The sequence below is a fragment of the Camelus bactrianus genome, chromosome 2 (genome assembly GCF_048773025.1).
Source record: "Camelus bactrianus isolate YW-2024 breed Bactrian camel chromosome 2, ASM4877302v1, whole genome shotgun sequence".
In the NCBI taxonomy this organism is placed as follows: Eukaryota; Metazoa; Chordata; class Mammalia; order Artiodactyla; family Camelidae; genus Camelus; species Camelus bactrianus.
In genome coordinates this window covers 81785886-81812048 of record NC_133540.1, presented here as the reverse complement: position 1 = coordinate 81812048, position 26163 = coordinate 81785886, and the positions used below count along the sequence as shown (strand labels likewise).

At 31.2% G+C, this 26163-nt stretch overlaps 1 protein-coding gene across 1 annotated transcript in view; it reads left to right on the top strand.

The window, feature by feature from the left end:
* UBA6 (ubiquitin like modifier activating enzyme 6) overlaps nucleotides 1–26163 on the top strand; it is a 73538-nt gene that overhangs the window by 26563 nt on the left and 20812 nt on the right. The window contains exons 7-20 of the mRNA XM_010967541.3: nucleotides 963–1043; nucleotides 3866–3988; nucleotides 6145–6268; nucleotides 9194–9297; nucleotides 10602–10664; nucleotides 11469–11545; nucleotides 12097–12163; nucleotides 15583–15726; nucleotides 17023–17090; nucleotides 17786–17864; nucleotides 19083–19163; nucleotides 22720–22797; nucleotides 24322–24503; nucleotides 25702–25807. Of these exons, the coding sequence (XP_010965843.2) occupies nucleotides 963–1043; nucleotides 3866–3988; nucleotides 6145–6268; nucleotides 9194–9297; nucleotides 10602–10664; nucleotides 11469–11545; nucleotides 12097–12163; nucleotides 15583–15726; nucleotides 17023–17090; nucleotides 17786–17864; nucleotides 19083–19163; nucleotides 22720–22797; nucleotides 24322–24503; nucleotides 25702–25807 (1377 nt within the window). The remainder of the gene's footprint in view (nucleotides 1–962; nucleotides 1044–3865; nucleotides 3989–6144; nucleotides 6269–9193; nucleotides 9298–10601; nucleotides 10665–11468; nucleotides 11546–12096; nucleotides 12164–15582; nucleotides 15727–17022; nucleotides 17091–17785; nucleotides 17865–19082; nucleotides 19164–22719; nucleotides 22798–24321; nucleotides 24504–25701; nucleotides 25808–26163) is intronic.

Below are 26163 nucleotides of genomic sequence, written 5' to 3'. Positions count from 1 at the left end.
AATCAGTGGATGTGATAAACAATAGAATTAAACCTCCAAGAATTTCAGATAGTAGAATTGTTGGATAGGGACTATAAAATATAGATGTTCAAACTGACTAAATCTTAAAAGAAGGGATTAAATATACAGTATGAAAATAAGACACTATTGAAAACAACCAGGCAGATAGAGTCTGGGAGGAGACTAAAAGACTCGACCTGCTTTTGCCATGAATATGAATAACCCTAGGGAAATATTTGACCTTTATGATTCTAAGTTACTTATGATAAAATCTGATTATAAAACCTTCTCCACTTATCTCATAGGATGATAAAAAATTAAAGTAAGCATTGAAAATTATAATTTGCTGTGTTAAATAATAGTGCTTGTTGGTTTCAGTAATGACACTATCAAAACAAAAGTTGTTATATTGTGAATCTGTTAAATCTGAAGTAAAAGCTAAATCAACTAATGTATCTGTTTAAAAATGTAATTGTTATCCCTTTATGCTAGTACTGAACTTATATTCTGATGACTAGGTTAGTATTTCTCTAGCAGTAACAGATAAAATCTCCAACCATTTGAGGTATATAAATAACACATAGAATATTAAGGTTTGCTTCTAACTGTGAAGCCTGTGATGGTAATTGAATTTAATGTGGGCAGATTTTCCCCTATGTATACTATGCCATTTTATATAAGGGTCTTGTGTATCTGCAGATTTTGGTATCCACAGGAGATTCTGGAACCAGTCCCCTATGGATACCTAGAGATGGCTGTGTATGTTACTTTTACTTTTGCTATTCTGTACCTCTGAAGGTATTAACCTTAAAATAGAATATAATAGAGTAATTTTTTGCAAGGAAAACAGTGCATTTTTAGCATAGTGAAAACTATGTGAAATGCTTCTGATTTAGAAGTTGTACATCACCAAAATAATTGTTTATTTTCTAATATTTAATTTCTTGTATTCTTCTCAACAGTGTGTAGTTTTGACTGAGATCAAACTTCCATTGCAGAAGAAGATTAATGACTTTTGCCGTTCTCGGTGCCCTCCAATTAAGGTAATAGTGTTAACTTAATGACAAAGTTTACCAGAGGAAAAATCACTTTCACTATTAGAATTTGTAGCTTTTCAGTGAGTTTTATGAGGAATTCTTTTTATATAAGGACAGTCACATTATTTTTCTTTTTAATTTTGGTATCATAATCATTTCCTATTTTTAAAATGAGGATCTAAATTTGGTTTATAGGCAAATTGCCAAAACTAAGGAGGAATTAAGATTAGCAGTGTAAAGAATGATAAATATTGAACTCATCATCTCACTTTAAATATGGTATGATGGTGGTTTTCAAGAAGTTCATTGTTTCTTTTAACAAATAATTAAGCATATGTCTACTATGTACAAGATACAGTTCTGGGCACTAGGAATACATTCATGAATAGGACATACAGATTTTCCTATTCATGAAAATTCCTTCTAGTAGGGAAGATATATAATAAACCGGCAAATAAATACACAGTTTCAAGTCTTATGGAAAAAAAAGCTAGGTAGAATGTCTAAATGATGTTGGGAGGGGCCGGTGCTGATTCTCTTAGATTGAGGTCAAGGAAGTTCTCTCTGAAGAGATGACATTTGAATAGAGCCTTGAATAATGAGAAAGATCCGGCTATGTAAAGATCTGGGGAAGAACATTCAAAACATAGGGAACAACAACTGTAAAGATTTGTAAGTGCAAAAATTCACATAGTGTGTTTGACCAGAATGGAGTTTGGGTAGATGGGAGAGAGTAATAGGAGAAAGGATACCAGAAGACTGAGTTCAGAGAAGTAGTTAGAGGGCTGTATCTTACAGATCTTTGAGGATATCTGAGTTTTAAGCCTTTGAGTTTCAGTCTGATTTATATTTTTAAATGATCACTCTGGCCATGCTGTATGGAGAATAGACTAGATCAGTAGTTTTCAGAGTGTGTTATAAGGACACTGAGGGTCTCTGAGACTTTGATGGGGTCTGCAAAGTTGAAGAACTGTTTTTATAATATTACTGAAATGTTATTTGCTTTTTTTCACTCTGATTCTCTTATGGGGTACAGTGGAGTTTCCAGAGTCTATATGATGTGTGGTGACGTTATTGCTCTGATAACTAATGGAAGGTGTGTGTATATTCTTGTGTTTTAAGTATTTCTCAGTTTTAATTTCTAACACAGTAAATATCAGTAGGTATAACCCACATAAACAAAAGCTCTTTGGGTCATTAATAATTTTTAAGAACATGAATCATGGATCATGAAACCAAAAAGAAGGAAAACTGTTGAAATTGTAAGAGCAGAGGTGACTAGACCAGTTAGGAGCTAATGCAGTAAGTAGCCCAAGTGAGAGGTGCTGGTGGTGCCTTATTCAAAAGAGTTGGGAATAGAGATTGTGAGAAGTCATTGAACTGAGGAATTTGAGGAAGACTAACAGAATTGAGAATAGATGAATGAGAGCTGTGAAGGAAAGTGTGATCAAGAATGACTCCTAGATTTTTGCCCAGAGTAGTTAGGTGAGTATTGATGACATTGGGAAGACTGGGAAGAGGTTTAGATGGGAAAAATCATAAATCATGCCCTGCAGTTAAATACATATTACTAACTCCACCTCCTTTGTGGGGCCATTTCTTCCTTTGGAAAAGGAAAATGCTGTTTGTTCCTTTGAGATAGGCACTAAGCCATGATCTTACTGTATAAAATAGTTGTGCTAAAAATTTTGGATTGTGGTATTTACATAGTATATTTATATTTTGTAGAACATTTGTGCTCTGGTTCACAATTTAAATTAAGCAGACGAACAAGACACAAAGTAGTCAGTAAATTTATAACAGGAAACAAAAGTTTTACAAGATAATTACACTAGGTAATAAACTAAAATCTTTGTTTATGTGATCGATATATATATATATATATTCATACTTTAAAGTTGTTTTGCAAGGAAAGAAATTGTCCTTGAGTTTGCAGCTTTTAAACTTAAAAAAAAAGCTTCTAAATTTCTGCTCAGTTTTATGTCTAATAAAAAATTCTGTAGGTGCCTATTTTGATAGTAAAGGCATTGCATGATCAATTAGGAGGTAATCTTCCATTAGCCATTTCACTACTTCATGTAATAGGTGGTATATATCACTGGTTACATTCTTATACCCAAATATGAATAGACTTTAGTTTTTGCTAGAAAAATATCACTTGGTATGGGACCATATGTATTACAGATTAAGAGTTTTTCTTTATTTTCACTATCTTTAAAAATAACTTAGCACAAAAACAATTTCTTTACATTTTCTTAGACTGGTGAGTATGTGTTATAAAAATGGCTTTCGGTAAAATATTTTATAAGATTGTGTTTAAGAATCTGATTTTTACTTTTCATGACTTCATTGTTTACTGTCAGTTTCTCAGTCCCTTTTCTGTTGACCACATGCTCAGCTTTTAGCTCTGTTTTATTTTCCATTAACTCTACTGCTTTTGGTGAATGGACATTCCATTCTTTTCTAAAATGAAAAGTAAGAATTCACTGCTAGACCATCAAACAAAGATACCTTGTTTCTTATAAACTGTGCTTCATTTTTAGGGCAAGGCAGAAGTTGTTATTGAAAAATTACAGATTGTATGATGATGATGTGCTGATGTTGCTTCTAATTTTGTAACGCTAGATATCCAGTCCCAAATACCAAAATCCTTGATCCCGAAACCAGTTTACAAACAAATAATTTATCCTATTTGTGATCATTTTATACCCCAAAGAATATGGTTAATTATAAATAAAATTGTCATAAAAGAGCCTAAGATAGTTGAGCTTTTTTTTCTTATATATTATATAATATATAAGCTTAAAATTGTTTTTATCATTTCACAGTTCATCAGTGCAGATACACGTGGAATTTGGTCACGGTTGTTTTGTGATTTCGGTGATGAATTTGAAGTTTTAGATACAACAGGAGAAGAACCGAAAGAAATTTTTATTTCAGATATAACGCAAGTATGACTATATATGTATATTATTGTATATGTATATGATTGATTTTTTAAGTTGATGTGAAACTTTTTTAAAAGGTGGTATTAGCAAAATATTTAATATGCAATATTTTTTATTTGTTTAAAATAAAGTTGGAATATTAAAAGTGTTTCTGGATTCCTTCTAACATTATTTAATAATTGATAGACCAACAGTTGCTTATGTCGTTGATTTTAATTTTAATTTTGTTCTATGTCATGCCCCTATGGGACATGAATTCAGTATTTACCACAGTTTATTGTGTCAGATCATAGATGTACTAGGTATGTCATAAGTCACTTGGCCCAACACTTTGACTCCAGGAAGATGGACACATCATAGACGAGAGCTTTTCAAATTTGTTACATTTCTAAAACATTAACCTTCAAATCAGAAGGTCTGAATTTTCTAACCATGTTCTCTCTTTTTCTTTTTTTTTCTGCTTTTGTTTTACTTTTGAGGTAAAATTCACATAACTTAAAATTAACCACTTTAAAGTGAACAGTTCTGAGACATTTAGCACATTTAACCATGTTCAGTTAATATCATGCTAGTTTAATTTTTTTATTCCCTAAAAGAATTAGAGAAATTATTATGATCTATTTTTACTACTTTTTCTTTTTAGCCTAAGTCATTAACTTTATATACATTCTTTATAATCAATTTATGTTAAAGGTCAAAAGAAGACAAATATAAGGAAATGATAATATACTTTGACCTAATAGTATTTGTGCTTCTATCTTTATGGTTTATTTTTAAACCTAATGTAATGTTGCCTTTCTCACCCCTTTTTAAGAAAAATTCATTGAAAAATTATTCTGTGTGTCTTTCTGCTTACAGAATGATTTATTGTTCAGCGTTTTACCTTCTCTAGTTATTGTTAGTTTGTCCCTGTGAATATCATACAGTTGGAGTAAGCTCCAAGGGATCTTGTATTTCACTGATATTTTCTTTTATTGAATAGTGCAGGAAATGTGGAGGTTATCCACAAAGAATTAGAAAACATCATAAACGTTCCCATTTAACTTACCTGCAGATTATTTCTCCTTATGAATATTATTCTTGAGATATTAGTAAACCCACATTACATTAATTTTATCTGCATGTTTGTGATCATAATTATATTTCTCAGATCATTAAGCAGCAAGAGAATTTTTAGTATCTACACAATTGTGAAAGAGAATGATAATTCCATTAGGTTTTATATAGATTAAATTATCACCTTATTCAAGCAATGTGTTGGATTATATGCAGTTAGTAAATTTCCAGGTGTTTGACCTATCTCATCCTTCCTTTTAGGTGAGATAAGTATATTTCTTATTCTTTATATTTTTCTTCCTATTTTTATCCTGATAAACTGGGCTACATAATATTTCTTTGGCTTTAAAGTATTGGACAAGCTTTAAACTACCACTTTCCTGGCTTTAAATCTCCATCCTTCATTCTTACATTTCTTTGATCTTCAGAGTTGAACTAATCTTTTATGTACATCAAGTCTTTCATAAATGACTTTAGAACTTAATATTCAGTCACTTTGACTTTTTTTATAAGTCACAATAATCTTTGAATCTATGAAACATTTGAACTCCTTTGTGGAATCTGTTTCCCCCAAACATAGAAATTATATTTTTAACATTCCTAATAAAATAAGTGGGTCCCTATTTTGTGAAAGTTTTTTTTTTTAATAATACATTTTATTTAACCCAGTATATCCAAAATGTTGTTATCTCAACATGCAATCAATATGAAAAAGCATTGAGATATTTCCCGTCCGTTTTGTGACAGTTTTTTTTAAGTTTAATAATACATTTTATTTAACCCAGTATATCCAAAATGTTATTATCTCAACATGCAATCAATATGAAAAAGCATTAATGAGATATTTCCCATCCCTTTTATCATACTAAGTCTTCAAAATCTAGTGGACCCTTTTATACTCATGGCACATCTCACTTTGGATCCGCTGCATTTCAAGTTGTGATAGGTTTTTAAAATCTTGCTATTACTATAGAAGAATGGCTTGGAATTTTGGTTGTTTTGAGAATTTTATGATAACATGGGTTCGTTTTTGTGTGAAATTGGAATTTGTACAAAAAAGAAATACGTGGACTTGTTTTTTAGTAGATTACTCTTATTTTTAGGCTAATCCTGGCGTTGTTACTTGCCTTGAAAATCATCCGCACAAACTTGAAACAGGACAGTTCCTAACATTTCGAGAAATTAATGGAATGACAGGCTTAAATGGATCTACACGACAAATAACTGGTAAGTTTCTGTGTTTTATTAATTCATTTATACTTATTCATTATTCAGCACATTTATAGTTCAGGCTCTGTTCTTAGTGTTGAGAATACACAATCAACTCAGATAGACATGATCCAATTCCCTGGCCTCAAGACATTAAATCTAAGTAAGGGGATGTTAACATTAAGCAGTGATGATGGTATAAAGAGAAGAGATATTATAGGAACTTTAAACTTAGCAAGGAAGCCTACTCAGTTTTGGTATAACAACTGTAGAGACAGGGTATCTTGATTAAAATTTGAAGATTGCATTGTCTTAGGAAGGTAATGAAAAGGAAAGAATAGTCTGTGCAGAGACAAACAGTAAGAAGCAAGACACAATTCAAGAACTTAAAGATATAATGTGACAGGGCTGGCAGTGAGAGTTGAGATAGCAAGAGTCTTAGGACATTGAGGAGGAAACTTTGTTACCTCATATGGTAGATGAGCGAAGATTCTGGCAACTTACTTATTCACACATTAGGGAGTGAAAGAAAAGGAGCAGGTTCTGAGAGAAATTAATGTGTCCAGTCTGAGCTTGCTGGGTGAGGTGACAGTGAAGTATTCAAGCAAAGATACCTGTTTTTGTCCAGTGGCTTTGATAAAAGTGATGAATGGATGTTACTGTAGGCAGATGTGTTGGTTTATTAGCAAGAAGCTGCAGGGATCTGTTCTGTTAGTGAACTAAGATAAGATCCTGACCCAAAGGAGAGATAAGGTGACGTGGCCAGAGATTCGAAGAGAGTAAACATTTTAAAAAATAGATTATCAGGCTTCATTTAGGGCCCATTTGAAGTTGAAGATAATTAATTTGTAGCACTGTTAGTCTGCATAGTTTGTGGTTTTCTTCCAAGCCATGTTTAAAAGAATTAAAAACATTAGTAGATGTCTTGTAACTCAGAGACAGCATGTTTACACCTGTTCAGCTGAGAGTGATTCAGTTTTGTCTCTAGGGCTTTTGAAAGTATAATTATGTGATTAATGTATAGACTAGTAAATGGATTACTTTTTTTTTCTTTTAATGACTACAAAGTGAATCCTTAGGAGAGAAAAAAGTCAGTTTCTGTTACAAATTTATAGCAATACTTTGGTCTATATTTAAGAATTTTTGATAATAAAACTTTTGGATTTTATTTCCCAGACTATAAATATATAAAACACAGGTTCATATCATTGATATTAAATAATTTGTATTGGTTTTTCCAAAAATTGACTAAACTAATTGTTTAGGATTATCCTTTGTTGTTTTGGGGTCCACGTAATGATGGATTGTGGTACTGGATCCGAGTCTTAAGGCTATATATATGAAAGGAGGAGCCACTGGATGTCAAGAAATGAAAATTTTAAAAACTCACATTTTGTACCAAAAATTCTTTGGGCAAAGAGAGGATGTTTAAATAGAATAGGTGTTTATGAAACTTACTTTTTTCTTAACATTTATTAATTTATACTTACTGCTCTAAAGTAATTTTCTGTTACTTGAAAAACATTTTAAAATACCTACAATATGCTTATTCTAGATAAACATAAACATATAAATGTTTAAATAGAGTTAAAAATGAGTACTATTTCAGACCTCCTCCCACTCCAGAGGTGTGGCAGCCTAAGATTGTTGTTTACTCTGCTGACCTGTTCTGTCTCCTTAATACATAAGGCTTGTTTATTTAATTTAATTTCTTGAAAAGTCAGATAGTTCAAACAGTAGAAGGCAAATGTTCATAGTGAAAACTTTTCTGCCCATCTGTAGATCCCACTTGTTACTACCTATCCAGTGTTCTTAGTTTTTGTGTCCTTCCAGGGTTTCCTTATGCAGTTTTATATGCAAAGTAGCATATTACTCATAGAGCTACCCTTTGACTTTTCATTAAATGAATCATCTAGATGGGTGTTTTTACATCAGTAATTGCATAACAGTCTTTATTTTTTCCCCTTATGGCTCATAGTATTTCAGGCATTATTGAAATTGATATAGTATATCACTTGAGCTATCCCTTCCCCGAAAATAATATAGTATAATTACATTTTACATATTACGGATAAAATTAAGTATCTCATCTTAAGTTTTAGAGCTATTTTTTCTTTTAAAGTAAATCATCCTTTACCCATTTTCTTGTTGAGTTTTTGATCATTTTCTTAATCATTCGCCGGGACTCCTAATATACAGGGCATATTTACTGAGTTGCTTTTTTTTTTTAATATGAGTCACAAATATTTTTTCTAGTTTGGCATTTGACTTTGCTTGTTATAGTTTTTATTGTGTGTATATAATGTCAAATTTTTCAATTTTTTCTTTTATGGCTTTTATTTTAAGTCATAATTAGAAAAAGCCTTTCTCTATTGCAAAGTTTTAAAAAAGTTTTTCTCCTATACTTTTATCTAATAAAATTTTTTACATGTTTTTGGACATTAAAACTTTTATCCATTTGGAATACTTTCCTAGGTGGCTTTTTTTCCCGCAAGATTTGTTGAATAATCTTCTTTTCTTTATTGGTTTGAGTTGCCACCTTAATTTTGTCCCTCGGGGATCTGTTTCTGAATTCTCTAATCTGTTTTGTTTGTGTGCCTGTCTATTCAGGAGCTAGTATCACTGTAGATTAATTATTAAATATATATAATATAAATATATTGATTATTGAGGCTTCATAAAATATTTTAATATCTGACGATAACCTCTTATCATTCTTTTTTTATCCTTCCAAGTTTTCTTGGCTATTTTTGCTAAGTCCTTATATTCATATTGGAAAAATAATTTCTCTTCCCACACTTCCTCCCACCCACCTCCCTACAAAAAGATTTATACTGAGACTTTCTTAATTTTGTAAATTAGAGAAAATTGGCATTTTATGATGATAAGCCTTCAAATGTAAATGCTTAGTATGTAATGGTTTTCTTTTTTTTCTTCTTTTAGTGTTATCACCATTTTCTTTTAGCATTGGTGATACTACAAAACTGGAACCTTATTTACACGGAGGCATAGCTGTTCAAGTTAAGACTCCTAAAACATTTTGCTTTGTAAGTATTTTTTTCTGCTTAATAAATACTTCTTTACAGAAGAATGACAGCAAATAAAATAATTACTTAGTTAACCAAACAATAATTCAAAGGTTGAACAGATACTGATTTTCTATTTGTACCCACTTTGAGGAAAATTGTATCAATCTATGGAAATAAACTGATATCAACAAAAAAATTTACAATAGTAACACATAAAATTGAGGTATATAAGTTACCTCAAAGAAACTGCAGCTTTGTGAATCATGAAAAGGTTGATCATACTTCTTAAAATTACTTCCTAAGACAAAAGGCATAACTAACAAGCATTGATTCAGTGTGTTTTGTTTTATTCTTCAGCTATTCACATTTTTAAAGTAAAAGGAATATTTCTTTTATTTATCATACTTATTAATTCAGGTTTTTTGATTTAATTTTTTGAGCTTCAAGAAACAGTGTGTATATTGGAAATGTGAGATAATTCCTATAAACAGGCATTGAAAGGAAATATAAGTATCTGTATAGAGAGAATTTCGAGGCTACTAGTATCAAGGAACTGAGGAGTCTCCTACTGCCTCCTACTTCTAAATCCTTAGGCCACTTCTCAGAATAAGCTGTCTGATTCATCTCTGTTTTTTTCTTGCAAGTTGTCAAGGTTTTAACTTGACTGCCTGTTGTTTTCCAGAACAATTAACTAAAGTCCTCTACAAGGTTTTGTTTAAGACAAAGTTAGAACAAAACAACAGATTAAAATGCTACAGCTACTCAAATCTGCCCCTGCATTACTTCCTCTTGCCATTGTCCACAGTTTTTAATTATGCTTCTGTTTATGCCTCAAGTAAATTTCAGGTTGGGTTGTCTTTTGTGGGCCTGGGGGGAGGTTGGTTGACTGGTTGGGTTTTTTTGGCTTTCGTGTGTTCTTTGCTCCACACAGAGAATTTTAACTGGTTGTTTGTTCAAGTCCTGTCAGGCATAAAAAGTCTTAATAACTTGCTATCAGAAATATGTGGTAGCTCTTTCATTAAAATAGTATTTTTTCAAGTGTACTAATGTTTCCAACAATTCTTCCTAAATTTACTATGTGGAGCAGGTTGTCTAATTGTATTTAACATTAAAAAAATAAATAAGTGTGATAATAAGACAAGGGGTAACCAGGGAATAGTAGCTATTTTATATTTTAGCTAAAATGCATTAGCTCAACCTAACTTATTTCTGATCTTTGGGAGAGAGCCATTGCGTTTAGTGTTCTGTATAGTTTGTCAAGTAATCACTTGCTTGCTCCGGAGTTATAATGGGTTTTTTTGTTGTTTATTTTTCTCTCTTAGGAACCATTAGAGAGGCAGATAAAACATCCAAAGTACCTTATTGTGGATTTCAGCAAACCTGAGGTAAATAAACACTTTGTAGGTTTGAGAGAGGCAACAAAGTGGGAGATGGAGATTGGTAAAAGATTATAAAGTTGAAACCGAGCAACCATGTATGTACCTTTCTGTCAGACTGTTAATTTTTTTTTTTAATAAAGATTGTATTCATATGTCTAGAGTTGACTCCCAAGAATTAAAAATGGGAATTTATATAATGGAAAATGTTAGAAAAATAGGAAAAAATTTAACTATTATAATGATAGGCCAGTTTTGATAGTTAAAAGATGATTTTAATAATTCATTCAAAGGTGATCTTACTAGAAGATTTTCTGAACCATGTAGAGTTTTATATAATACATATTGCTCCCCACCCAAAAAAAACTTGGGAAACACTCTATTTTTTCAAATCACTGGATATAATTTTATAGCAGTCAATGTATTTGTGATAACAAATTATATTTACAGTTTCCAAATTTGTATATGTTGATAAGGAAAAGAGATTCAGTGATCTTGTATAAATATTTGTTGCTGTTGTTCAGTTGATATTACTCTTAAGTTTCATATGAATAACCTAATAAAAACTAGTCATACCACCTGGGAATGAAACTTGGATCTGTTGCTTAAATACAGCTTTCTGACCTTGAAGTCAAGTCATTTAACTTCCCTAAGCCTCAGCTTCCTCATCTGTTAAGTAAGGATAATAATAGTTATAAGCTAATTCATTTTTGTAATGAATAAAATAATGTTTTAAAAACATTAACACAGTCAGTGCCTGGTACACGTTACACACTCAGTAAATATTGACCAATTTTTTAATGTTCTAAATAGGCATCTTTAGAGATTCACTCAGCCATGCTTGCCTTGGACCAGTTTCAGGAGAACTATAATCGCAAGCCAAATATTGGGTAATGTTCTTTGTTCAACTTTTTTTCCTTATTGTAAAAACAGTATTTCAGAAATTATAGATTAATTTTAAGTAACTAAGCCCAATATAAGTGCAGTACCATTAAATACACCAAACTATAAGCACTTCTGAAAACCTGGGTTTTTTTCTGGTCAGAGTGGAGGGGTCAAATTATAAAAATGAAATTATACTAAATAAGAATTTTCCCACTTTGAAGTCTTCAAAAGCTATAACTTTTTAAAATCTGCAAATTATTGAATTATGAATCTACTATCTAGTTTTTTACCACCTAGCTTATTACGTCAGAAGTTTTATTGCAAAAGATTTTTCCCTTGAATATTTAAATCTTATTTATATACTGTCCTTAAGTGAGCATGATTTTGAAGTAATGTGTTTATAAACCAAGTTACCTTCAAGTCAGTAAGCACTTTATGCTACATGTTGGCAAAATTCCAGTTTTTTTTAACATTTCTTAAATTTTAGTTATTTATATGACTTACTATTTATAGCAATTGAGAACATTGATATTGGGTGCTTTGTTTTGAATCCTAGATGCCAACAAGATTCAGAAGAGTTGTTGAAACTAGCAACATCTATAAGTGAAACCTTGGAAGAGAAGGTGAATGTTCAAAATGATAGCCATCAAAAATTGTGTAACATATAAATATTGATATTTTCTTATCCTTCAAATTCCAGTTTTGCTATACTTACTGACTCTGTGACAGTAGACAAGTTACTTGATTTCATTCTGCTTTAGTTTTTCAGATCATGGCCTATTTTTTAATTAGATTGTTTGTTTTCTTCTTATTGAGAAAGTTCTTAATACATTCTGGAAATTAGTCCTTTATTGGACACATCTTTTACAAATATTCTCTTCCAGTCTGTGGTTGTCTTCATTTTATTGCAGCATCTTTTGAAGAGCAGAAGTTTTTAATTTTGATAAAGTTAGTTTATCAGTTTTTCTTTTTTGTGATTTGTACCTTTTTTAACCCCAAATCACAAAGTTATTCCCCTGTGTTTTATTCTAGAAGGTTTATAGTTTTGCAAATTCATTTTTATATACCATGCAAAGTATAGATCATGTACATGACTATATATTTTGAACTCATTGTTTACAGTTTTGTACTTTTATGAATTCATTTTTTTCTACCTTGCCAAATATAGTTCAAGGTTAATTTTTGTGTATATGACTATCCAGTAATTCTAGTCCATTTATTGAAAAGAGAATTCTTTCTTTTTTTCAGTTTTTTTGGCATCTTTGTCAGAAAGTTATTGTATGTGTAGGGCTCTTTCTGTACTCAGTAGTATCTTCTATTGGTTGTTTCTGTCCTTTTGTTGGTACCGTCCTGTATTGATCACTGGAGCTTTATAGTAAATTTTGCAGTCAGGTTTGGTCTCTGCTGTATTACTCAGAAAGAGCTCAGAATTAACAGTATTCCCTGAGTTCTTACACATTTGAAATTGTTTCTGTAGCCTTTATGCTTGAAAGGCAGCTTGGATGAAAGTAAAGTTCAAGGCTTTTACTTTCTTCCTTGATACTTTTTTGTATCTTATTGTTGGGAAGTATGATGCCAGTTTACTTATCTGACTCTTAAGTAATCTGATCTTTTTTGCCTTGAGTCCTTTTATATTTTTTTTCTTCTGTATATTTTTTCATCTGTGAAGTCTAATAGTTTTACCAGAATATAACTCAGGGCTGATCAGTCAGTTGTTCCAGGTACACCAAGAGCCCATTTTGATTCATAGATTTGTATTTCTTTTACTTACTTCATCCCCTTTAGGGGAGGTGGATTGGATCATTTTGGTTCTTGGTTATTAAATTTCTGATTCAAGGTGGGGTTTTTTGTGTTTATTTTCCCAAATCTTCAAGTGTTTGTTATAAAACAGAAGTGTTAGTTATAATTATAAGCATATATAATTCACTCAATCAGGTTTACTCTACCTTGTGATTAGTTTGGGGGAGAAATTTTCAGTAGCTGAAATGTTTTGATTCTAATTTTTTGTCTCCTTACATCACCTTTGCTTGGTAAACTGATTTTTTTCTGCAAATTTTTTTGGATGGGATAAGGGTTTTGGGTGCTTGTTCAGACTTCTACTTCTAGATCCCCTCTTCCTCTTCTCTCAGGATACTGAAAAAGGAGTGTCTTTAATAAATGATTTAAAAAAAATTTTTTTAATATTTTTGGTGCATAGGTGTTGGTATATCTTATTGATCTTTTTGATTTCTGCCAAATCCTACTTAACTTCCTCTCTTACTTCCTTTTTCAGTCTTCCCTGTCAAAGAATATCTCCCCCTTTCTGTTTACATCATTATCTCCCAGAGCAGTCCTTTCACCATAGCCATTGTTGAGATCTGCCGGATTTCATACATGTTCAGTATTTTTGCACTTCATGTGGGACCTTCTGTTTTCTCAGGATGATTCTGACTGCTTTGTCACGTTAGGCTTTTCATTGTCTTTTCTGTGTTTACATGCTTCCTGTTCTCTGTGTAGGCTTACAGCAATATGAAGTCCAGAAATAGTTCATTTGGGGTTTGGTGTTTGTTTTTTTATTTATAAGTAATTTGAAGTTCATAATATTCTGTTTCTTAGTAATGCTGAAGCCCTGCCACTGGTTTATTTCTCTTTTTGTGGATATGTATCAGTTTTGGAGACTGTGTGAGGAAGTTCAGGTTTAAGCCATAGTCATTATCCCAGGATAATGAAAAATTCCCGGACTTGGATTTTGTTTATTAAAAAAATATAGAATCTTGAGAGATGGTGTACCTAATGGTAAGAATAGAGCTGGGGAGTTGGACTTTCTGTGTTCAGATTCTGGCTTCCCCACTTATTAGCAGTAAAATTTTAAATAAATTACTTAATCTTTCAAAGTTTTAGCTTTCTAATTTGTATGATAGAAATTATATTTCTGAGGATTATTTTGAAGATTACATTTGGACTTAATATACAACTCAGAGTAAATGTTCAAATTACCTGCTTCTATTAGCATTCTTGTCATTGTTTTTAATATTATCACTACCAGCAATATCTCTGCCTTCAAAAATGGCACAGTTTATGAAATTGTAATCCAAGGTGCATTTAGTGCTAAATAGTTGTAAAATAATGAGATATAGAAAAATTGAAATGGAGTGGGTAGGCTAGTGAGTAGATATTAACCTCTTTCTGTATCATAGATCTTTGATTATGTAATAAAAGCCTTCGTTCTTCCTCCCTACATGCACAAGTACTATTATTTTACATAGGATTTCAGATTAATTGAGCCCTACTTGGATCCTAGATTGAGATTATAGTTACTGATATCAAAAGTATAGGCAGAGAAAGAGAAACCATAGCTCATGAAGAGATCTTTGTCCCAAATAAGAAATTGTGCTAAAGTAATAACTACAAAATTCAGTTCTCTATTGTTTCCTTAAAAATACTAATAAATTTTACTTTGAGAAACATCATTTCAGGTTTTAAGTATGCTAATGAAAACTTTGTGATGATTGGCTCTTAGATTAGATTAGTATGTAAAACTGCCATTACTCTCTTTTTTCCTAAACTGCCTTTTCTAACAATGTATTAACTCATTTTTACAGTTTTACTTTTTATTTATCACTTCAAGCACGAATGATTGCTTCCTTATCACTTTTTATGGCTCATTTTATTTTTATTTACCTAGGTTAAAGGTTTTTCTATATTAAAACATGTTTTTAAAAATTCTAGTTGTTTGTAAATATTGACTGATGTCACAGAACTGTTTTTTAACAAGAACTATAAATGGTAGATAATCCAATTAATTATAAATTGTGCCCTAGTATAACAACAAGGAGTCAAAAAGTGAAAATAGGGGAGGTACTGGTAAAGAAAAATACTGCTTAGGGTAACTAACATGCAGTTGGATCTTTTATTATGAGACTGGGACTCTTTTAGGACTTAAAAACTATTTAGTAGGGAAATTGAATACCTTTTTTAAAAGTTAAGCTATAATTATTCTCACATTAACTCAATACCATGTGGATACTCTAAAGATTATTGTCTTTCCTGGCTTGTGTTTCAGCCGGAAGTAAATACTGACATTGTGCGTTGGCTCTCTTGGACTGCCCGAGGCTTTTTACCCCCACTTGCTGCAGCAGTAGGAGGTGTTGCCAGCCAAGAAGTATTGAAAGCTGTGACAGGAAAGTTTTCTCCTTTGTGCCAATGGGTTAGTGCTCTGTTTTTATATTTTTTTATACTTAAAGTTGAATTATCTACCAATATAATGAATATCTGTTATGACTTACAGTATTAATATGTTATGAAAGACAACCTTAAAATATTTTTTGATGCATGAGTTAGATGTGATATGCCACCGAAACTTAATTCTACAATTAAAACTGGCAGGATCATTTGTTGAGGCTGTCGGGTATAACCTAGAGTTGCATTCGAGGATGTATTTATGAGAGGAAAAATGAATTTTCTATCCTTAGATTTAGTTCTGCTACTATGTAGCAGTCATGAGCTTTCAGGACTCTTGAACTGTTCTGTGTAATCTTTTGGCATCATAAATCTTCACATTCCCTAGTTTCTAGGTATAAACTTATAAAGGTAGAAAGCATAGGAATGGTAAAAGTTTGGCAACTATGTAGGGGAAAAACCCTTACTTCTATTAACAGAAGGAATAATTGGCAGCATTTATCAAAGGACACTATCTTGTTTTTTGTGTTTTAAAAAGTTAATTTTAATAATTAAAATTTATGAAATTTATAATTAAATTTATTATAGATTTAATAATGCTATTTTGCTGCAGAATCATTTGGTTTATTTTAACAGAGTACAAAAGTCTGGTTTTAGATATAACTATTAACAGCATTGCAAATATGAATTAGGTTATTAATACAGATTCTGTGTTGTCAAATAAATAACCATTTATTCTCATGTTCAGATTTAGCCATATAAGTTACTTAAAATGAAAATGAGAATGAGACTCAACAGTTTTTTCTCATTAACTTGAACTAATTCTGTTTGATATTTTTGTAAATGCTGAAATTATGGCTTCCTAGACCGTTTCCTCTGTAGTATAAAATATATATAATTATAAATGACATATAGTAAATAGAGACTAAGTATTTTCTTATCAAACGTAATCAATTATTTACTCAAATGTAGGTGACATTGAACAAACCTTCCAGAGTTTTTAAGTAGTTATAAGAAACAGATTTGGAGGTGAAATTTCCTTTCATTTGTTAAAATTAGAATGTATCATCTTTAAGATGGCTAAGTGACATGAACCAAATTGTATCTTTTTACAGTTCCTCCAGATTTAATGTTTCAATGAAAGAATATAAGGAATGTATATTGTATAAAAAACAGTTCTGTGTTTTAGTCTATTACTTTACTCTGAATTGACTTTTTTTATTGTTTTCTTTAATGAGTATTAAATAACTACAGAAGAGAATTACTTTTTGTAGCAATTTAAGTTTTCTACATAATAAGTTGTGTTTTTATCTTCTACTTTAAGTTATATATTGAAGCAGCAGATATTGTCGAATCCCTAGGCAAACCTGAGCGTGAAGAATTTCTCCCACGGTAATACTGACATTTTTGTTGCTTTTTTCTTAGTTGTATGTTTATAAGAGGCAACCAGATTAAAAGTTTTTGTTCAAATATGCATTTATTTTAGATATCTTTTCTTCTAGCTCACCTCTGCAGTCATTTCTTCTCTACTTGGAGGTCAAGTGTCATAATAATGCAGTATCTTTGCCACTTTATAAATGAGTATAAAACTTTTAAGTTGTATTTGATAAGAATGGTTTGCTTTCAAAACACCATTCTGATTTTAGATGAAAACAGTTGCTACTTGAAGCTTTTATTTATTTATATCAATCATTCTTCACCTTTTTGGGTCACAAATCTCTTTGAGAATCTGATGAAAGCTTATGGATTCATTCTCCCCAAAATACACATAACCCATAGTTCTGCCTTCAGTTTAAGTGAGTTAACAACTCCAAAGCCCATCTATAGACTTATCTACAAACCTTTATTAAAAATCCCTGCCTTAAAAAGTTTTTTCTAGATAAACTAAGGTCACTTTCACTTAAGCCATTTGGACTTAGGTTGTTAAGTCAAATGGAAAAAAGAAAACAGTCTTTTCTCTTTCAAATAAGATAATTTATCCTTTGGTTTGGAGTATTCTAAGTACAATATTAAATTGGTACTAACATTAATGAAACTAATTTTTTTTTATGCCTTTCTATTTTCTTGGTATGTGTTGTTTTCTACAGAGGAGATAGATACGATGCATTACGAGCCTGCATTGGAGACACTTTGTGTCGGAAGCTACAGAATTTGAATATCTTTTTAGTAAGTAGGAATAATGATGAGAATAAATGGTACAAACTGCTATTGTATATCAAATTAATTTATTAAAGGAAATTTTAGTACAGTTTCTAACTAACAGAGTATACATTCAGAAAATATTTAAAACAGGAGTTTGCAGACTGTGGCTTGGAGACCAAATCCATCCTGCTGCCTGTTTTTATAAATAAAGTTTCACTGCAACACAGCCAGGCCCATTTATTTATATATTGTCTGTGGCTTCTTTTGTACTATAATGGTGGGGTCGAGTAGTTGTGACAAATACCATATGGCCTACAGAACCAAAAACATTTACTGTCTAGCCCTTTACAGAAAAATTTTGCCAACCCATCATCTAAAGAATTAATATGGGGGTTGGGGGAAGGGGGTACAGCTCAGTGGTAGAGCACATGCTTAACATGCACAAGGTCCTAGGTTCAATACCCACTACTTCCATTAAAAAAAATTTTTTTTTAAAAACCTAATTACCCCCAAAAAAGCAAAAAAGAATACATGTAAAAGTAAAAAATGAGTATAATAGTTTTGAACATTAAATGATTTTCTAGAAATATATTAAAAATTGTGAATGGAGGGGTTTATTTTTTGTTACCAAATAAAGGAATATATAGATGGATCTGTCTTTCTTGAATGTCTTAGTGCATTGACAGGGAAGCTCTCCCCAATAGCATAAAACTTCTTTTCTTGACACTTACTTTTTAAATTATAATCAATCCTTAAACTACTGCTGATTTTTAATATTCATTTTTAAAATAATATTTTGAAAATCAGTTATCGCTGAGCTTTTACATACATATAGAATCCATTAGTTTTTACTTAAAAGTATTAGAATAGTTATATTCACCAAATAAGTTTAGAAAATTGTTTATAAATAAATAATCTTTTCCATTAAAGTGTTGCGCTGTTTTGTTCTGTTTGTTTCCAACTTATATAAAAAATGAGATCAATCTTTGGCATTTGTTTAGTATATTAGAATGTCTTCTGTTTAAAGGAATTGTATTATGCTTTTCCTTCTATAACACTTAAAATGGCATCATAAATCATTAAATATTTTAAAGTAAAATTAGTCATAAATGTTTAAATTATTTTTTAAGTATGCATTTATTACAACTTAACATTTGAAGAAAATTAAGATGAAATTGCTATTCTGTAAGTAGAAGTTTTCATTTTATTTAATCTGATACACTTTATTTTTCTTCTCCATAGGTAGGATGTGGAGCCATAGGCTGTGAAATGTTAAAAAATTTTGCATTGCTTGGTGTTGGCACAGGCAAAGAGAAGGGAATGGTAAGCTCTAAATCCTTGAGAGTTATAAGTTTAGATTTCTGTGGCTTCTCAACCATATTTGACTGCATGGATCTAAAGTATTGATGTTTGAGGCTAGAGCATTAAGCTAGAAATTGGAAGATACTGACTCTGTGACCTTGTGTCAAATTACTTGAATTTTCTGCTCCTCAGTTTCTTTCTCTAGTACTGTAAAACTGATGTCTCTACTGCTTCTCTTATAATGTAATTATGAAGATCAAATGTGATGAGAGGGCTTTGTAAGTATAAACACAATAATATTGTTGTTATTTCTATTAGATACTACTTATTCATTACTAAGTAAATGTTTAAGATGGGAGAAACTAACATTAGATGGTAGCAGAGAACTCAGATATTGTTTCAATTGGTGATAATCAAAAGAAGAGTGAATAATATGAGTATAGTTTAAATTCTTAAGACAATAAATGTGAGCTAATTAGGAAGCCACATCGTATATTTAAATAAAAATGTTTTATTGATGCTGTTTGCCTTTAAGATGTAAACTACAGTAGTGATTTCATAGATTTATTATAGTGACTAATAGTAATTAAATTACTAAAATTTATGTAATAGTTCACATTTTATAGTTTTTTACACTTGGCTTAGTATTCCACTCAAAAAGGGTATTTGTTGGTATCACAGTTATAGGCAGATGTCCTACATTATATTATTCCTACTCAACATTTCCTAAATTGTGTCACAAGCCACTATTAGTTCTGGGAGTTTTAAAAGGTATTTCTAAAAGAAAAACCTGTTGGTTACACAAGTTTGGGTATCATCTAAATACTTTATTACTTAGAAATTTATAATGCATATCAGCAAATAGAGGTCAGAAAAAGAACCATAGTAGACAAACCTACTTATTTCAGGTAACAAAACAAGGTGAGTTAATGTGGACAGATCTCTAATCCTACTACAAATACATGGTCTTGCTATATAAATTATTCTTTTTTAAAGTGTTCACATATGTAGCCAACTAATTAGAGTGGAGGAAAGAGAAATCCCTAGGTTCCAGGATCCAAGAGGTAAGTTAATTCCTGAGCCAAAAGTTGTAGTAACTCACAAGTGTTTCTAGCTTGAATATATATCCAAAACATTAGCTAAAAAGGGAAGTCATTTGTGAGAAATTGTAACCAAGAGCATGTGCCACACTGATGCATGGGGTCCATATAATTATATCATATGAAAACTTTAAGCAGAGAAATGAGTGTAACAAATTTAGGACCACTGAAAAAACCTTTAGAGCTCTGATTTAAACAAATGCAAAACTGCATCATGGTGATACTTGCACACCGAGAGTACACAGGACTATGCAGAGAAATCAATATCCATTCAAGACAATTCACAATGAAAAATGACAGTCTACTAATAAAAAGGTACCACCTCAAAGAACCAGCCGATGAAAATTGAAGAATTAACTCTCTAAGAGCGTACAGATGATAGGAATACTATGGATAATAGAACAAATAAAGTTTAAAGTTAAAATGAACAAAGGTATAGAAAAAAGAATAGAAACATGAGGAGGGGAAATGCACTGAAATTTTAACAACAAGCCAAGGAAGAATTTCTATGTAGTCAGTGAACCTAAAATTAAAATACAGCTGAAGTGAGAATTGACGAACAGAAGATAAATAAAAATACCCAGAATGTAATGTACAAAGATTCTTTTTTTAATGAAAGAAGATGCATTTGCATGGTCCAACTTAAGTGTAGTAGAATTTCCAGAGAAAATAAAAATAATAGAAAAGAAGTAATATATTCCAAGGATAATAACAAGTTTCCAGAGTTGAAGAGACAAGTTGTTCAAATTGAAAAGGTAAACTAATACCAAACAAATCAAAGGCAAAGGCAAAGATAAAAAGAGAGATTACTAACAGACTTCTCATCATCAATAAATGCACACCTGAAGATAAAGAAGCATATTTCTTCATAGTGCAAGGGATTATCAACCTAGATTTCTATACCTAGCTAAATTATCTTTCAAGAGAAATAAAGATAACTGACAAGTAAAATGATGAAAGATTACCACTTACTTGTTGTCATTGAAAGAACTGTGGATTAATAACATGGGCAGTGTGTGAAGCAGGGTAAGTAGAGGCATTTGTCAACATTCTTAAATTTAAATAAGTGTTGATTTTTAAAACCTTTAATTAAAATGTTGACCAATTTGGGGGTGAGATAGTTAAAAATTAAGTGTTGTTTGATATCATGGAAAATAGAAGGGAAAGTTCAAATATTCTCTTAATTGTTCAGGAGGAAGATAAAGATTTTTAATTTTAGATCATGTACTTGTTAAAGTTTTGAGAATGACCACATAAAAGTAGAGGTTTAACTTCCAAACCAGTTCAGTGAGGGGTTGGCAGGAGGTTGAGGGAGGATTAAAACCAAGAAAACTTGACCAATCCAGTAGAAGACAGAAAAAAAAAAAAAATGGGAGTGGACAAAAAGTGGGGTGGAGGGAGGTGGAAGAAAAGCCTTTTATCAGTTATCACAATAATTAGATACTAATTAAGCTTTCTGTTAAAACACATTTTCTGTGCTTTTTTTCCCCTTTTAAGAGACACCCTCTAAACATAATTACATAGAACTATTGAAAACAAATACACACACACAGACACACCAGGGAAATGCCAGCTTAAAAAAAAGTGAATGTGACACACACACACACACAACGAGGGAAATGCCAGGTTAAAAAAAGTGAACGTGACACACACACACACACACACACACACACGAAATGCCAGCTTAAAAAAAAAGTGAATGTGTCTCTGAACATCAACATCTAACAACTAGAACACACTGAGAAATACTGCTCCTAGTGAAATCACAAATACTAGCTTAAGTGGCAAATGCATTGTGAATACTTTTTAGATTATCTTGCATCTGTTTACTTTTATCTTGCATCCTTTAGAATGGGGGTCTGCAAACTTTTTCAAAAGGACCAGACTGCAGCTGTTGTAAGCCTAAATACTGTTAAGTTTGTCACAACTAGTCAGCTCTGCCATTGTAGCTTGAAAACAGTCATAAACAATACTTAAACAAATGGCATCACAGGTGTTCCAGTAATATTTATTTACAAAAACCAGAAGCCTGCCTACACTGTAGTTTGTAGACCTTTGCTTTCGCAAGAGTTTCTTTCAAATAGAAACATGGAAATTGGTTAAAATTGAGAATAAATATGTACAGAAAGAAGAGCTGTCTTCTATGGCTATTCTGTTAGCATGTTTCCAAAATGATAGTGATGTTTAGCCTCAGTTTTGTTATGATAGTTAGAAAAAGTTTTGAACATGAATTGCAGTTTGGTTTCAAATGATTTGTTTAACATGTTCCTATGCTAAACATTAATTATCATTAAATGTAAGTATAAAAAGAGTAGTATTTGTAACCAGTTTTGGATTATTTGTTTTCTTATAACTTTTACCAGGCAAAATAATTTAGAATAACTTGTGGGAGTTGTTTTAGTCATTCACAGAAAAGCAAAGTAGATTTAAATTTATTTCTTAAGTACTTTCATCTTTTTTTTTTTTTCTTGTATTAGGTTACAGTAACAGATCCTGACTTGATAGAAAAATCCAACTTGAATAGACAGTTCCTGTTTCGTCCTCATCACATACAGGTGTGTTGTTACACTGTTTCAAATTTAAATCATCTATTATATTATACAAAAAAAAAGGGAATTTCCTTTTTATAAATAGAAAATGGTGCTTGAACAAGCATAAAGTGTTCTTTATTTTATTAGAATCTCTCAAATTATCAAATAGTGGGAATGACAATAGGGAAAATATATAATTTTTATATAAATATTACTTTTGCATATTAAAATCTGAGTTGTGAATCATGGGCAATAATGGGCATGTTTTTTCATTTTATAATCAGGATTTGTCTATGTATTTAATCTTAGAAACATCTAATGATATAGAAACAGTTTCCCTAATACGAAGTGTTTATGGATGACAAATTCGACACTCTTATTTTCCATCTTTATTACAAAACAAGTAAAGGTTAGCAGTTAGAACATTTTGCTCTTTTGATCTTTTTTAATTATTTAACATCCCTTTTTATTATAAAGTAATATTTGTTTTACTCTTTTATATAGAGATCAAAATATTTAAGTCAGGAAAAACAGTTTAGTCAGTCAAGCAAATTTGCGTTTACTTTGGAAATGTTTTTCATTTTATTCTATAACATTAATAATCTTAGTAAACTAAACTTAGAAGTGTCATGAACAGAAAGTAATTAAAGCATACTTTTATGTAGTTATATAGTGACATAGTTAACCTAACAGTCTTACCAATTCAAATATAACGAACTAAGTAACAGGGTCTCTCATGAAGCTAATTTATGTCACAAGATTAATTCACTGAACTTTATGCATTTTACGTACAGAAGAACTATTAAGGCCTGTTTGTTTTAACGTCTAACGAAGTTTACAATTTGTATGTATGCTAATAGCACTGAGAAGTAAAAACACATCAGCCTAACAGTATGAGAAGAGACAGATACCATTAAACTAGATGCATGAATTTAAACAGAATGGTCTATAGATATTTACTGTCAGAGCCAGTACTCTCAAATGAACTTTGATACTGCTTGAAATGACACCATTGGTTTAATAATGATCACTAAATCTTTAAGAAAAGAAAGAGTACTCTTTTTAAAACTAAAATATATAATAATAATTTTTAAAATATTTCCATCTAAAAATGGTAAAATTTTGAAGAGATTTTAGTACCAAAGTATTAAATTACCATACCTCTGAGAGTTCATCTTCTGTAGAGCTTGGATTTCTAATATTTTACTGAATGTGTTCTTATTTTTTATCTAGGCACACATCCAATTCAAACCTCACTACTAAGGAAAAATGTACTTTTAATTAGACTTTAACTAATATTTTAAGAATTCTAAAGCACTTAGCTATAAAAGGGGTTGTTTAGGTTTTATTAATAATGTGTGAATTACTCAAGCTAATGTGGATTATTAAATGTAGCATGACCACAATGAATGTAATTTCCACAAACTAAAAATGAAAAGTGGTCTCATTACATTACTCTTCAAGCATAAAATGTGTTAAGTTCAATCATGGCCTATATTTATCCTGTTTAATATTCATTTCTTCTGTTTTTAAATATTATTTGTTTAGAAACCTAAAAGCTATACTGCTGCTGATACAACCCTGAAAATAAATCCTCAGTTAAAAATAGATGCACACTTGAACAAAGTATGTCCAGCCACTGAGGCGATTTACAATGATGAGTTCTATACTAAGCAAGATATAATTATTACAGCATTAGATAATGTGGAAGCCAGGAGATATGTAGACAGGTATGTTCTTGAAATTCAGGTTCGTAGAAATTGTCTCTCTCTTGTTTCACTTCATCTCCCATACCTGTTTATTGAAAAGTTAACTGAATTTTCTGATAATTCTTTATGTTTTTATTATAGTTCTCCTCGAACCCAAACCATTTGATGGTTTCTCATTACACCTAGAATAAAATTTAAAATCTTTATCATGGCCTAAATGGTTTTCATAGAGTATCTGCTACCTGTCCACCACTCGAGCTTAAAATTTACTGTATCTCCCTGGCTCCCCTTATTCTTTCTACACATTCTTTTCTTTCAGTTCTTACAGGGGGCATCCATTAATTTTTCACCTCAAGTACTTGCACATACTCTCCTTCAGTCTCAGGAAATTTTATTTTTCTTATTTTAAAACTCCTGACCCCAAGTCTGCCTACTTGCTCTTCACCTCTTTTAGCTTTTTTTCCCTCATTCTTTCAATTTCAGCCTGACTGTCTTTATTCAAACAGGCTTAAGTTTGTTCCCTCATTATATCATTTATTCAGGGATTGTTTATTTTCCCATCACTGTATCCTCAAGTGCCCAACACAGGATGTCATTCAGTAAATATTTGTTAAATAAGTAGATAAATAAATGACTATCATATATACACTTTACATAATCTTTCTTATTTCTTTATATGACCTTTAATGCTAGAGTACTAGAGCAGATTTATTAACAGGAAAATTTACCAGTTGAGAATGCAGTAGAAAATTTGTAAGCTTGGGCAGAGGAAGGCAAAAAGAAACTTTAAGAAATTGAAGTGTGTAGAATATAGATATTTTAAGTATTGAGAAAGAAGGTTTGGGATAGAGAAAACATTGAAAAGATACAGTGAGATAGAGCTTATAGTCAAAAAATAACCAAAGAAGAAATAGAAAGCAAGAGAAGAAAGGGTAACACATTAATTAAGAGTTAACTGAGAGGAAAAAAAGTTGAAACTCAAAATTTGGTTGGAGTAGTAATAGAAGGTAGAGACTAAAATTGCTAGGTTGACCAACAGAATTTGGGAGGAGGGGGGTGGAAATAATAGATTGTTTGGTGGTAATGTATCTGTTTCCTAAAATATTACATTCAAGAAGTGATCAACCTGTGAAATGATCAGTAGAGAATGATAAGATGTCCTCTGCTTACATTGTTGTTGCTCACTTTTATGTTTGTAATCTATTTTCTTTTCAAATAGCCGTTGCTTAGCAAATCTACGGCCCCTCTTAGATTCTGGAACAATGGGCACTAAGGGACACACTGAAGTTATTGTACCTCATTTAACTGAATCCTATAATAGTCATGTAAGTGAACCAGTTTTTTAAATTAGTAGATGTCTCTTCTTTATATCTCATAATTTTTATGTTTCATGGTTTATCCAATTCATCAGTCAGGAAATTTGGTTTAGTGTCTTTAATCCCTTTTGTTTTTGATCTGCCAATGATGTCTGCATATGTGCATGGACACTCTTTGTAGTGTAGCTGAACTTACTTATATTAATCATCAGAATTTTGTTTCTGGTCTTTCTGGAATCTTATTCTTATGTTTACTGTTTATTTCTCAGAGCTACTTGATTAGTTTTCTAACAACTTTTGAACTGGTGACCCACTCAAAATCTTACTGAAGACTCAGTTTCTCTATAGGAGGGACCAAGCCATTT